Source organism: Oreochromis niloticus, linkage group LG13 (genome assembly GCF_001858045.2).
Source record: "Oreochromis niloticus isolate F11D_XX linkage group LG13, O_niloticus_UMD_NMBU, whole genome shotgun sequence".
Classification (NCBI taxonomy): domain Eukaryota; kingdom Metazoa; phylum Chordata; class Actinopteri; order Cichliformes; family Cichlidae; genus Oreochromis; species Oreochromis niloticus.
Window position 1 is genome coordinate 20,877,109 of NC_031978.2, and position 12,581 is coordinate 20,889,689.

At 40.5% G+C, this 12,581-nt stretch overlaps 1 protein-coding gene across 1 annotated transcript in view; it reads right to left on the minus strand.

Moving 5' to 3' along the window:
- Positions 1–4,984: 4,984 nt before the first annotated feature.
- Positions 4,985–12,581, minus strand: part of wdr27 (WD repeat domain 27) — a 42,226-nt gene continuing 34,629 nt past the window's right edge. The window contains exon 24 of the mRNA XM_005474036.2: positions 4,985–5,840. Coding sequence (XP_005474093.1) covers positions 5,727–5,840 — 114 coding nt within the window. The 3' untranslated portion in view covers positions 4,985–5,726. The remainder of the gene's footprint in view (positions 5,841–12,581) is intronic.

Genomic DNA, 12,581 nt, shown 5'->3' on the forward strand with positions numbered 1-12,581 from the left:
TGTTAAGGGTTTCAATGTTTATGCCTCGTACCCTGGATGACACCATCTGGTACTAATCTGTATTTCCGTTGTTGTCTGCACAACGCAGCCCAGAGCTGCTCAGGACAGAGTCAAGTACAGTAAAGACGCTAATTGCTTGTCTGTCTTCCTGTGTGGCTCCATCGGGATATTTCACCAATATTTATTAGTGACTTTAAACCTTATCTTTCATGGTCATTATTTACAGTTACCTTGAATGTTGCAGTCAGAAGGGGTTAGGCTGGGACATGCGCTGCACCATTCAAAATAGAATCTGTAATTTGTGGACCACAAAAGGAGAAACAGAGGGCAGCGACTACACAGCATGTTATATCTGATGCATAAAACTAATGTATGTACTCAGGGCCTCATACTAGATGGTTTTCAGGAAGGGTGTTGGGTCAGATAAAGTCAAAAATGTTCTTGACTTGGCTGAGTGACAGATTTAATGTAAATTGGACTCAGACCAGCCATAGCTTGTTGTTTTACACAAACGACGTAAAGTACCGTACACGGGTGATCAAAAACAAGCCTTCTAGCGTTGACACCATTAGCAATAATCTTCCCTCTTTTCCCTCCCCCATGTTAATGAGCGTTGATTGGTTCATTTTGATAAGACTTGAGAGTCTGTCAATGTGGTCGGGTGACTCACAAAGAGGTTACGCCGTGCTAGTCTGAGGTCTCCCTTAGAGGAAGGATGAGAAGTTTGGCCATTTTGGAGAGTGTCGCAAATCCTCCACATGGAAAGGAGCCAGTTGAGATGGTTTGGGCATCTGTCAGATGACTCCTGGGGACCTTTTAGGTGATTTGTTTCAATCATGTCCTACCAGAAGGAGACCAAGGACATGCTGGTGAAGTTACAACTGTTGACTAGCTTGGGAACACCTTGGTGTTCTGGGTGTTCCACCAGAACTGCTGGTGAGATAGCCGGGAGGAGTGAGGTCTAGGCATTTCTGCTTAGGCTGTTGCCATGGTGATCTGGACCCACATAAGTAGGAAAAAATGGATGTATGGATGTTCCCACAGGCTATAAAGCAATGGAAGTAACATGCAGGTCCAAGTATAGCCAATCCATAAGTGTCACGAACCTACATATCCTCATAATGGTCAACAGCAGGTGAAAAAGAGGTCTACTTGAAAAGAATTATATGAGAAACTGACCCTACTTCTCGCTTGATTTATCTCCTCGGTAAATATTTTCCCAGTGAGTTGTTGATCTAAGATGCTAGTTGCACGTCTTATTTAATAGAGAATTATGTTCATTTTGTAAATTATAATCACACTCAGAGTAAACTACAAGATAAATTGGGTTATGTTTCCACACGTAGCTACTTTGTGATTCCCAAATTGCTTCCGTATGAGAATGCTCTGTTGCTGCCTTCTCAGTCTGAGCCACCTCTGGTTTCAAGAAGATGCCAAAATGCCATCATCAGGTGGAACAAACTAAGATGGAAGTTGCTAACATAATGCATAAAGGTCACATTAGCTACTTCCATCTTTTATATACAGCTTATGGTTGTATGGTTGCTTCCACTGTAACACACTGATGCTCGATGACTGATACCATCATTAGTGTCTGAAGGAACATTTGAAGACTCTCATTAAATAGATTGCTTATGAGCTGAATCACAGTTATTTTTCCTGTAATTTACGTATAGAATATAAATCATTACAGATATCATCAGTTTGGATTTCTTTGGCACAATTTATAGAACATTATAAGTTGTTCTGTTAGCTTTGCTTATACTGGAATGAACTGAGAGAGCAGAACAGCAGTTTTTGACACGTGTCCACTCCCTTAGCTTTGAACTGTTGAGAACAAAAGAGCAGAAATCCTCACAAGTCTGTAGATCATCAGTAAAGTTCACGTGCCTCATTATGACCCAAGGGAAATGGTGTTCAGAGTGCTGATGAGACTGTGACCAGCGAGCCAAAAGACCACCAAACCACATAGCGGGGAATGACATCTACATATTTGTATATTATGCTGAGGGCTCTGCATATCTTCCTCCAGCGTTACACCATGTTCAGTGCTGTCATATCCAGCGTCTGATAATTCCAAAGCTGGAGACAAAGTTCTTCTTTCTGTCAGTTTCAATGACAAAAGACTGAGAGATTGAATGTTGGACACTCATAATGTTTGGGTGTGGATATCATTGAAGTCCTTTTTATTTTCAAGTGTACTTCATTCTTTAGTGGTGAGCTCGATGAAGGGAGTGGACCCAAAATGACCTCACACAGACAAAGGATTTGCACATATGGCAATATATTACTTTGTTTTGAGAGCACATGCTCACTGAATTCAGGTTAATTAATTCAAGGAAAGACACTGAATACACACATTCCAGGACGAAAATAGAGAAAGAACATGGCTGCGTAAATTTACCCCAAAGACAATTTATCGTTCTGCTCCGATAAAAAGTGTCTCCTACTTGCAGGAACACTAAAGCTCACCGTGACAGGGAAAACTCAGCGTTGCCAGTACATACCTATCTTTGTGGCATAAACACACGCACCTACACACACACACACACACACACACACACACACACATAATGTAATGCATGACAAAGCAAGAGGTACCACCCTATAAATCCTATCCATATCTGGCAGCTGATACTGTGCAACTTCAAAGCTACACTTCGTGATCTAGCTGAGGACTGCACTGCACATCTTCACAGACAGCCTTCATTGGTATCAATTAAAGCAAGCAGTCCAAAAAGGGCAGAGTAAATCAAATACAGAATACTGGACAGGGGACAAGACACAGATGAGCAGTCTTCTGAAAACAGTCTGAGGAAGTTAAGACTGAGCAGACTATCTGTGGATTTAGTGCCATCACATAATGCGTCAACTGTGATATCTTTTCCTAATGGACAGGGGATGAGTGATGCTTGAAATTATCTCCCTCTGCAGATAGGGGATGAGCGTTCCTCCTTTCTGTCTGAAGACTGAGTTAAGGCTTATAATATGGTGGAGGTGACAGGAGCAGCAGAGCAGGAGATAGTAACTGTTTTTCCAAACTAAATGAAACATCACCAGGAAACGTTACTTAGCAACAAACTGTGGTATTAAACTTGAGATAGAAAGAATATCTTAATGTTGAACCTTAGAGGACACGCGATATCGGATTCATGACTTTGTGACTTCAAAAATTATTTTTGATCTTATTTCTAAATCAATGTAAGAGAAAACATATTAAATCTGTCACCTTGTTTGGAGATATAAGAATTATACAAAAGAATAGAGACTTAGTGGCCTCTGGCTGGGCCACTCAGGGACATTCACAGAGTGGTCCTGAAGCCACTATTTTGTTATCTTGACTGTGTGGTTAGGTTTGTTGTCCTGTTCGGAGCTGAACCTTCAGCCAAGTCTGAGGTCTGATGTCTGTGTACATTGCTGCATTCATCGTTCCCTTGATCCTGACTGGTCTCCCAGTTCCTGCTGCTGAAAAACATCCCCACCACCATGCTTTGCTATAGGGCTGGTACTGGCCAGGTGATGAGTAGTGGCTGGTTTCCTCCAGACATGATGTTTGGCATTCAAGCCAAAGGGTTTAATCTTTGTTTCAGAGAATTTTATTTCTCTGGTCTGAGAGTCCTTTGGGTGCATTTCGGCAGACTACAGGTGGGCTTATGCACCTTTTACTGAGGAGGGGCTTCTGTTTGGCTGCTCTGCCACACAGGTCTGATTAGTGGAGTGCTGGACAAATGGTTATCCTTCTGGACCTTCTCCTCTGTCTACAGAGAATTCCTTAAACGTCATGGCTTGGTTTGTGCTCTGACATGGGACTTTATGTAGACAGGTGTGTGCCTTCATGTCGAATCAAATTAATTTACCACAGGTGACTCCAATCAAGCTGATGAGCAGAAACAGGATGCCCCTGAGTTCAATTTTGAGTGTCATGGCAAAGGCTGTGAATACAAATATACATGTTATATTTTAGTTTATTATTATTTTTAATAGGTTTAAATTGCTTTGTAGAATTTTGAGGTGAAGAATGAATTGAATCTATTTTGGCATAAGACTGTAACATCACAAATGTGGAATAAGTGAAGAGTTTGAAAAAAGCTCACAGAAAATAAACTGGAATCTTGCATCAAATGGGAAACATTAGAAATTTAAGCTTGCCAGCTTTTTTGTAAATACTGTTGTTGCAAACAAAGAGGAAACCTAAAAGAGGTTAAAATACAGCTAATTTATTGGTGCAGTTCCTTAACTGGCCACTTGAGGTTTGCTTCAAAATTGAGTCAGTCCCTACAGGCTTCATGCGAAAATGCCCATGTCCATCCATCCATCCATCTTCATCCGCTAATGCCCATGTTTACAGCTGAAATAAGCATGTTTACAGCATTGTGCAAAAAACAGTTTTGGTCCCTGCAGCTAATTTAATCTTTATACTGAACTGTGCTATGGAAACTATTTTATATAGGATTCACCGATTTATTTTGTAATACATCTCAAAGGTATGTACAAATAGTTTGTGTGCCAACACAGGTGGCTACAGCTGGTAGCAGGTTCAAATGTCACGTCTTAACTGAGCAACAATCTTTGTGTTGTTATTGAGTTTTGGAACATTTTAAATGTTTTTAATAATCTGATTCATAATCAGAGGTAGGAAGTAACATAGTACAAATAATTAATTATTGTACTTTATCTGTACGTGAGTACAAACTGGTTCATTGAACATGACAGTGAGTTCACCGTACTCATGAACTCCACAGTCACCAAATCTCAGTCCAACAGAGGACCTTTGTGAAGTCTGCAACTGTGTGATGCTATCATATCAACATGGACCAAAATCTCTGAGGAATGTTTACAGCACCTTGTTAAATGTATGCCACAAAGAATTAAGGCAAAAATAAGTCTGACCCAGTACCGATGTCTCCTGAGTGTAACATCAGAGTATCAGAGCAACATATTATTAAACACAACAATAAAAATTAGTAAATGTAATACACACAACCAGGATGCAACAGTTTATTCATACATCACACTCACATTAACATCAACAATGTAGCCATGTCAAATGTAAATTTCACATTGAGCCTTTATATCCTCTACTATGTATTAGAATACCTGACAGTTTGTTGTGACTGAGGTAGAAAGGACTAAACGTCCAGCGCAAACAATGGAGATGGGTGTATCAGTATGAACAGTAGGAGCATCTGTGTGTCTGGCAGCCAAAGAGGTTGCACCCAGCTGATGTCATAGCTCTACGTGCTGATCTGCTAAGTGGAGGTCACAGCCAGCGATATAAGAAGTACATCTGTTCCACATACTGAACAAACTAAACGTTATGCTTGACCATTCAGAATGTGCAACAGATGTGAATAACTGCTAATAATAATTGTTTTTGGCAAATTTAGCGATATTATGTTTAATTGACTAAATCGTGCATCACAAAAAATGTGGCTAAACGAGTTCAAACAAAGCACCGAGCTCCCTTTAAATAAGAAATGCACTGGAAGCATGGGCAGGAAGTTTAACAAAGACAAATGATCTGAAATGGCTGGTTTCTACTGACAATTTTAAGCACTGAGGAAGAACACACAAGAGCACATTTTTATATAACTCTACCTGTTTTTCATTAAACCAAGAGCAAAAAAAGAAAACGTTTAAATTCTTCTTTCCCAATGAAAATCCCACTCATCGGGTTGGAACTGCATTAATAAAACCTGCATGGGCTCTGCAGGGGCCAGCTGTAATTACACAGTCTTGTTGAGGACACTGTGCACGGCAGCGCTGGTGTCACAGGACAAAGAAGAGCCACTGCTGGACTTAAACAGCCTGAGCTTCCCATCCAGGGTCCCAGTTAGCAGCTGTGAGGAAAAGAGAAAAAGCATGACATCATATTACGCTTTTATTTTTGCACACGTTTTTTCTGAAACCGTGTCAGACATCACTCTTCTTTTCACCACCTCTCTATTTAGAATACAGAGTTTCATAACGGCACACCCAGATCCCTGAAGAAGAAGAGCACCACTGAGGTCGAGACCATTCTGTGTTCCCCACCAAAATTCTTGATTTTCCATACCTGCCATTTATCACCAAAACCCCCCCAAAACATCATGTTGCCAGGCCTTAACTCTGTTATATAACTTTGTTTATTCAAACAAGGAGATTGAGGTTCCTGCCAGCAATACTCTCAGTGAGTCAAACATTTGGAGATTAATAAGGCACCCACACAACAACACAACAATAAACTAGCATTAATCCACACCCTGTAGGCAAACACACACACGCACACACTACATACTTTATGACGTGCAGGCTGCACACAGACGAGCACAAATACAGACAATCAATGCTTGACTATAATTTTTAGTGAGACGTACATAGTGAATCATATTTCTCTATCAGCCAAGAGAGCAGATGAGGGTGAAGAAGCATTACCTCAGCACTCTGACAGTCCGTCAGAAGCAGTGGGAAACCCTCTATGTGGGCTTCGCGGTGAGACTTATAGCACATTTATACATGTGCAATTGTTCAGAATATAAAAGTATATCATATTATGGAAAAATAACTCAAGATAGCTCACAAATAGCTGTTATAACCTCTATTTCATGTCACTTCAGCCCAAGTGTATTTTTACCACCCAGTCTTAAAGGACAAATGAGCATAGACCTTATATAAAGTAACGGTCTCCGGGGCCTGAAAAGTGAATGCTGAGGTGCCTTTAGCTCTTTCTAATGGTCTAACAGGGGGTGACGCCTCTGGCTTGAAAAAAAAAAGAAAGACATCTTGTTGTATAGAAGTCAGAGGTAAAACAAACCTTAGGTTCACTTTGACCTTTGACCCTCAGTAAACATCTACATGATGAGTTGATGGTCTTAATTGTTCAATTCTTTTTCATTTTTTTAGTTCAGTTCTTCCTGACCTTGGTGTTAATTTAGTAAATTATGGTGTCCTCTAGAGTCTTAAAGGGCAATAAGACAGGTAATGACTCATTTGTGATTGACAAGTAGCTACCATGTGAGCGTGTCCAGTAAGATCCACTTTTCAAAAACCACAATGATGACACTCAAAACACTCAGACTTCCCTAACCAATAGATGATGTCACAGTATGTCCATCTTCTATATGACACCTTTGTAGGTAAGTGGAGAAAAACAAAGAACCAATCAAACAAACTCAACATTTTACAAAATGGGAATACTCCATCAGGGAGTTTTACCTACGGTGATTATCTAGACGTGAGGTGGCTGTAAAGACAGCATCTTTTTTTTTAAAAGCATGCTAACATCAGGAATTTTGGCAAACAATGATTTGCCAAGTTGTGATAAAAAACACATTTGGTACAACAATGGTCCAACATTTTTTCCCTTGTACTAAAAAGGTTTTATGCGGGAGAAATAATCTTTTACCAGCAAGCAGATGCCTGTGCTGGGAAAGGGAGTCACAATAGCTGAGGTCTGAGGATGACTCAAACACACTAAACTGGGCTGGATGCATTCTTCCTTTGAAGGGTGAAAGTTGCAGTTTCTCTTCTATAGACACATTAAAGAATTCCTGGCGAGCGTGAATCCCAGAGACAAGTCAACTTCCTCATAAAGGCAACCCCGTGAGCACAAACATATTACATCTACATATGCATAGTATGTGATCGTGAGTCTTTGTACACCATGACTTCCACCTCAATGACCTTAATCAACAACAGCCAGGCTGTCTGGTTCTTGGTCCCAGGCAGCTGAAAAGCCTAAAACAGGGATGTCAAACATAAGTCCCGGGGGCCAGAATCAGCCCAGGAAAGACTCCAATCTGGCCCACTGGAAGGCTTTGGAAAATGTGAACTGTGTTTTCATAAGTTTTATAGCTTTTCCTAATAAAAAAGACCTCCACCATGGCCATTCACATTGCACAAAAGTAAAGCAAAAGAAAGAAGAATTCCTGTTTTTCATTTTTATTTTTTCACAACTGTAGACATTTCCAACTTTTCCAGTTGGTTCACAGTTAACAGTTAAAGCTAAAAAAGTCAATTAACAACTTTCTACTTTATTATTACAGGACTTAACTGTGGAATGAACTACTAGAACATTTACTGTAATTTTACACATTTACTTCTGACATATTTCTTTAATATGACAGATTTGTGGCACAATTAGGCAGGATTTTGTAATTATATAGAAAAACTGAGACTTATTGTTAAGATTGCACTTCATTTTCTTAGGGATTAAATGTGTAGTTAAGTTTCTTTACACTGACAGAAATGGGAGTTACACTGGTCCAGCCCACTTAAGAGCTAAGTGGGCTGTATAGTGTCCACAATGTAAAATGAGTTTGACATCCTTGATCTAAAACTTATGAGAGTTAGACGACAGCTACAGTAGCAACCATGGTTTTGGATCAACTCCGATCCAAAACCACTGTTACTGTGATAATACACCAATGTAAGCATGTAGTGTTAAGAGATAAACACAGAAAAGTCCAAAAGAATCCAACACATTCCATCTCCGCAACCTTAAACTTTTATTTTGCCCCAAACAAGCCCAAATAATAAGGGTAGCTGAAGGTTTTATGTGACCTTTGGTATCAGATGTTTTTGTTAAAAATACTGACTTACTATAGAAACACAGAAAGGAGTCATTGTGGGTCATGACAAGAGGTTTGGCTGTCCTTACAGCTTCATTTTCAAGACAGACACAGTTTTCATCAAGTTTGATTTCTGTGGAATTTTAGATAACCTTACGCACATAACCTGAGGCTCCATTTGTGAGTTTTGTTCATTTGTTTTCAGGTTTGGTTGAACAAAGTCCAAGTCCAAACTTTTTAGGAATTCTGAGTAAGATCAGAAAATCCTTTGCATGGTTTGTCACGCATGTTACATAATTTATTGTTAGCAACTGGCTCAACACCACGGAAAAGAGACCACAAATCAACAGTTCAAAGCCAGAATAAAAATGCCGATTGAGAATGCAATGTGGATTCGATTTTCAATGGTGAGTCAAATTTTGGCACTCTGGATGACAGAAAGTATATGTCTATAGAAACCGGTATGAGCAAAAGCTAAGGATTTGATAATATGGCGAACAATGTGTTTCCCCCTCCCAGAGGATGCCATTCATCAGCTGTGGAGCACAAATTTCACAAACGCCAACGTAGCAAGATGTTCTGTAGTGAACATGCTGAGAGTGGAAGGAGGATCCAGATGACAGATGGGAAAAGGGGCAGACGGTCACCACGGCTATCTCAGTCATGACTTTACATAGACATGGGATCAAAAAAAGAAATGTATAGTCTGTTGCTTGCGGTGATAAATAGTTGCTAACTTATGGATATATTCACACTCAGAACCTTTTAGACATTAGAGAACAGACAATACCATCTGGGTGAATATAAGAAAGTAGTTATATAAAATATAATGCTTTATATCCTCCGCTTACCCTTATATTTTTTAAATGTAAATCTTTATATCTGTGTATCTTTAAAACATTAAAATTGCATAAAATGAGGGAAAATAGAACAAATTGAGAAATCTGATTGTACTCTCACTGCTCTGTACTTAACATTTTGAGTACTGGGACAAAGGAAGTTCACCATTATTACCTAAGACCACAGCCAACTGAAGAAGTTCTGTCTAATGCATGTGAAAGGTTTCGATACTTAAAAATGTCTCTTGTGACTTTGAAACTTCCTGTTCATTGCAGTTCCAGCTGTGCTGAACACAGGCCAGGCTGTCTCAGCTCAGTCTGTGTCTCACTGTAATGTGACATTCTGGAGTAGACAGCAGTCCACCTCTGTATTTATTCTCTGGCTGCGACAGTAAGAAGGGGGTAATGTCTGAGGTCAAGGGGAAACATCTCTCTCTCTCTCTCTCTCTCTCTCTCTCTCTCTCTCACTATCTATCTGTCTATCTGTAATCAGCCAGATAGACAGCAGCTCAATGGGCAAGTAGACACATTAAAGTTGACTTGAACATGTCTACTTGAATGTGGCATGGTTGTTGGTGCCAGAAGCTTTGGTCTGAGTATTTGAGAAACTGCTGAATACCACACCCAGACCACACTGGGTAGCACTTGTGTCAGCTAACAATAGGAAGCTGAGGCGACACACAGGCTCACAAAAACTGGAGAACCGGAGACTGTAAAAATGTTGCTTCCTATGACAAGTCTCAATTTATGCTGCGAGGTTGGGTCAGAATTTGAAGTAAACAACATGAAAGGATAGCTCCATTCCACCTTGTATCAACAAATTAGTGGTGTTATAGCGTTGAACATCACTGAATTGCCACAGTTTTCCTGCTAACTGTGTTATCCCTTTTAAGCTCTCAGTGTACTCATCTTCTGATGGCTGCTTCCAACAGGATTATGCACCATATCACGAAGCTCCAAAAAAACTTCATCCAACAGAGTACCTTTGGGATGTGACAGAATGGGAGATTTGCATTTGGATATGCAGCTGGCAAATCTGCAGCAACTGTGCTATCATGTCAATCTCTGTCAAGTTTCCAGCATCTTGTTTAATCTGCCTGCAGTAGTTCTGACGGCAAAATAATGTTCAACCCACTGCTAGAAAAGTGTGCCTAATAAAGTGGCTGTGAGTGTACAATGTACATGAATTAAAGTGTTGCGCTGACATCATTGGTAGTCGTGACACACCAAAATTACTGATATATTGGCTTGTGTGGTGCTGTTAGGTAAAATAGGTAGCAACAACCAATGATTTTTACTGTTAAATAACCTGAAAACCATTGTAAACTAATAAAATAATAATGTAACAGCGTCAGAAAGTGCATCCTATTTCACTGGAGTCCTCAAATGTGCTACTTTTTCCAACCAGCAGTTGCAACCACGAAGATATAAAATTGAATTGCTTTTCATTACAGCTGTAATTGTGCTGATCGCACTGTGCTGCATCCCAGGGAAAAACTCCAGGGATCCTTTTATATCCTAGTCCATCCCTGCTGTGTGAGTAACAGCTGCCAAATGGCCACGAATTAAAAATGATACAGTAAAAAATGTCTAGTGGGACAACAGCTGGGGTTTTTTTGCCCGGCTGCAAAGAGTAAAGATGATAAAAGCTGACATAGAGAGACAAGAAAAGCACTTAGCATGAAAAGTCACAGATATGACTCATTCTTTGTTCATCTTAGTTTGGATGATAGTAGGTGTTAAGGTTTTGCAGACAACTGATTGTGTCAGCAAGTGGTCACGGTCCTGCGCTACCTCCAACACACGAAGTGCAAATGAGAACCAAGTACCTCAGAGTTCAAAAACGTTCACTTAGTCCAAAGACTCTAAAAGAAGACAGTAGGTTATAACAAAAAACAAAACAAAAACAGATGTATGACTCAGAAACTGACCAGACGTGTAGCGAGGTGGTCCAGTAACCTACAGTAAGATACAGTGGTGTGAAAAAGTATTTGAGCCATTAGTGATTTTTTTAGTTTTTTTGCACATTTGTTACACTTAAATGTTTCAGATCATCAAACAAAGTGTAAAATTAGATACATTTTAAATTATGGTTTTATTTACTAAAGAGAAAAGCTATCCAAATCTACCTGGCTATATGTAGAAAGGTAATCCACCCCTAAATCTAATAACTGAATTGCACTGAATAAAAACAATTTGGCAAAGAAGAGTGGGCCAAAATTCCTCCACAGTGATGTGAAAGACTCATTGCCAGCTATTGCAAATGCTTGATTACAGTTTTTGCTGCCAAAGTGGTTAACCAGTTATTATGTTTAGGGGGCAGGGCTGGACTGCTAATCTAGCATACTACGCATTTGCCTGGTGGGCCAACGTACTTGCGGGCTGATGGGTCAATATTTTTTTTTCTTTGTTGATAATTATACAGGCTACAGGCAGGCTTGTGGGGCTGCTGCACCCCGGCCATACAAGCACTAACAGAAGCCCATTTGTTCATTAGTGACACTGGATTGCCCAATCAAATCTGGCCCCTATGTTCCCTGTGCACTCATGCACCTTGTAGAGTTTATTGTTGAAGACGCTGATAAACATGGACAAACAAAAGTGAAATGGTGCAATATATGTCAAATTAACGGACATATAAGCAGCAATAGCACCAGCAACAACTGGCAACAACCCCTGGCAGTCACAAGAGGCGCTAAACAGAGAAGTAATATAAATATTAAGCAGATGGGTTTTTTTTTTTCCATCTTTTTACCCCTATAAATAGATGAAAATCAAGAGACCAGTGTACCCTGCCTGGGATAGGGTTACCGGGGCCCCACCCTGGAACCAGGCCTGGCGAGGGAGTCAGAGAGAGAGCATCTGATGGGCGAGACGTAGCAGCCTTAGGGTCCAGCTGGGTGCAGCCCGAAGGAGCAAATTGGGCCCGCCCTCCTGTGGGCCCAGCACTCGCAGGAGGCGCCATATGGGTTCGGCTGCAATGTGTGCCGAGCAGCAGTCAGGGCTAGTAGGGCTGGCTATTGCGATATAGAACATCACCTCTCTAGTGGGGAAAGACACTGAGATAGTGTGTGTGGTTGAGATATAGTTGGTTTCATCTCAACGCAAGCTTTGGGCTCTGAACTAGTCTGGAGTGAGAGATGGCGGGCACGGGTGGGCATTCTTGTATCCCCTCAGTCTACTTAGTATGTGG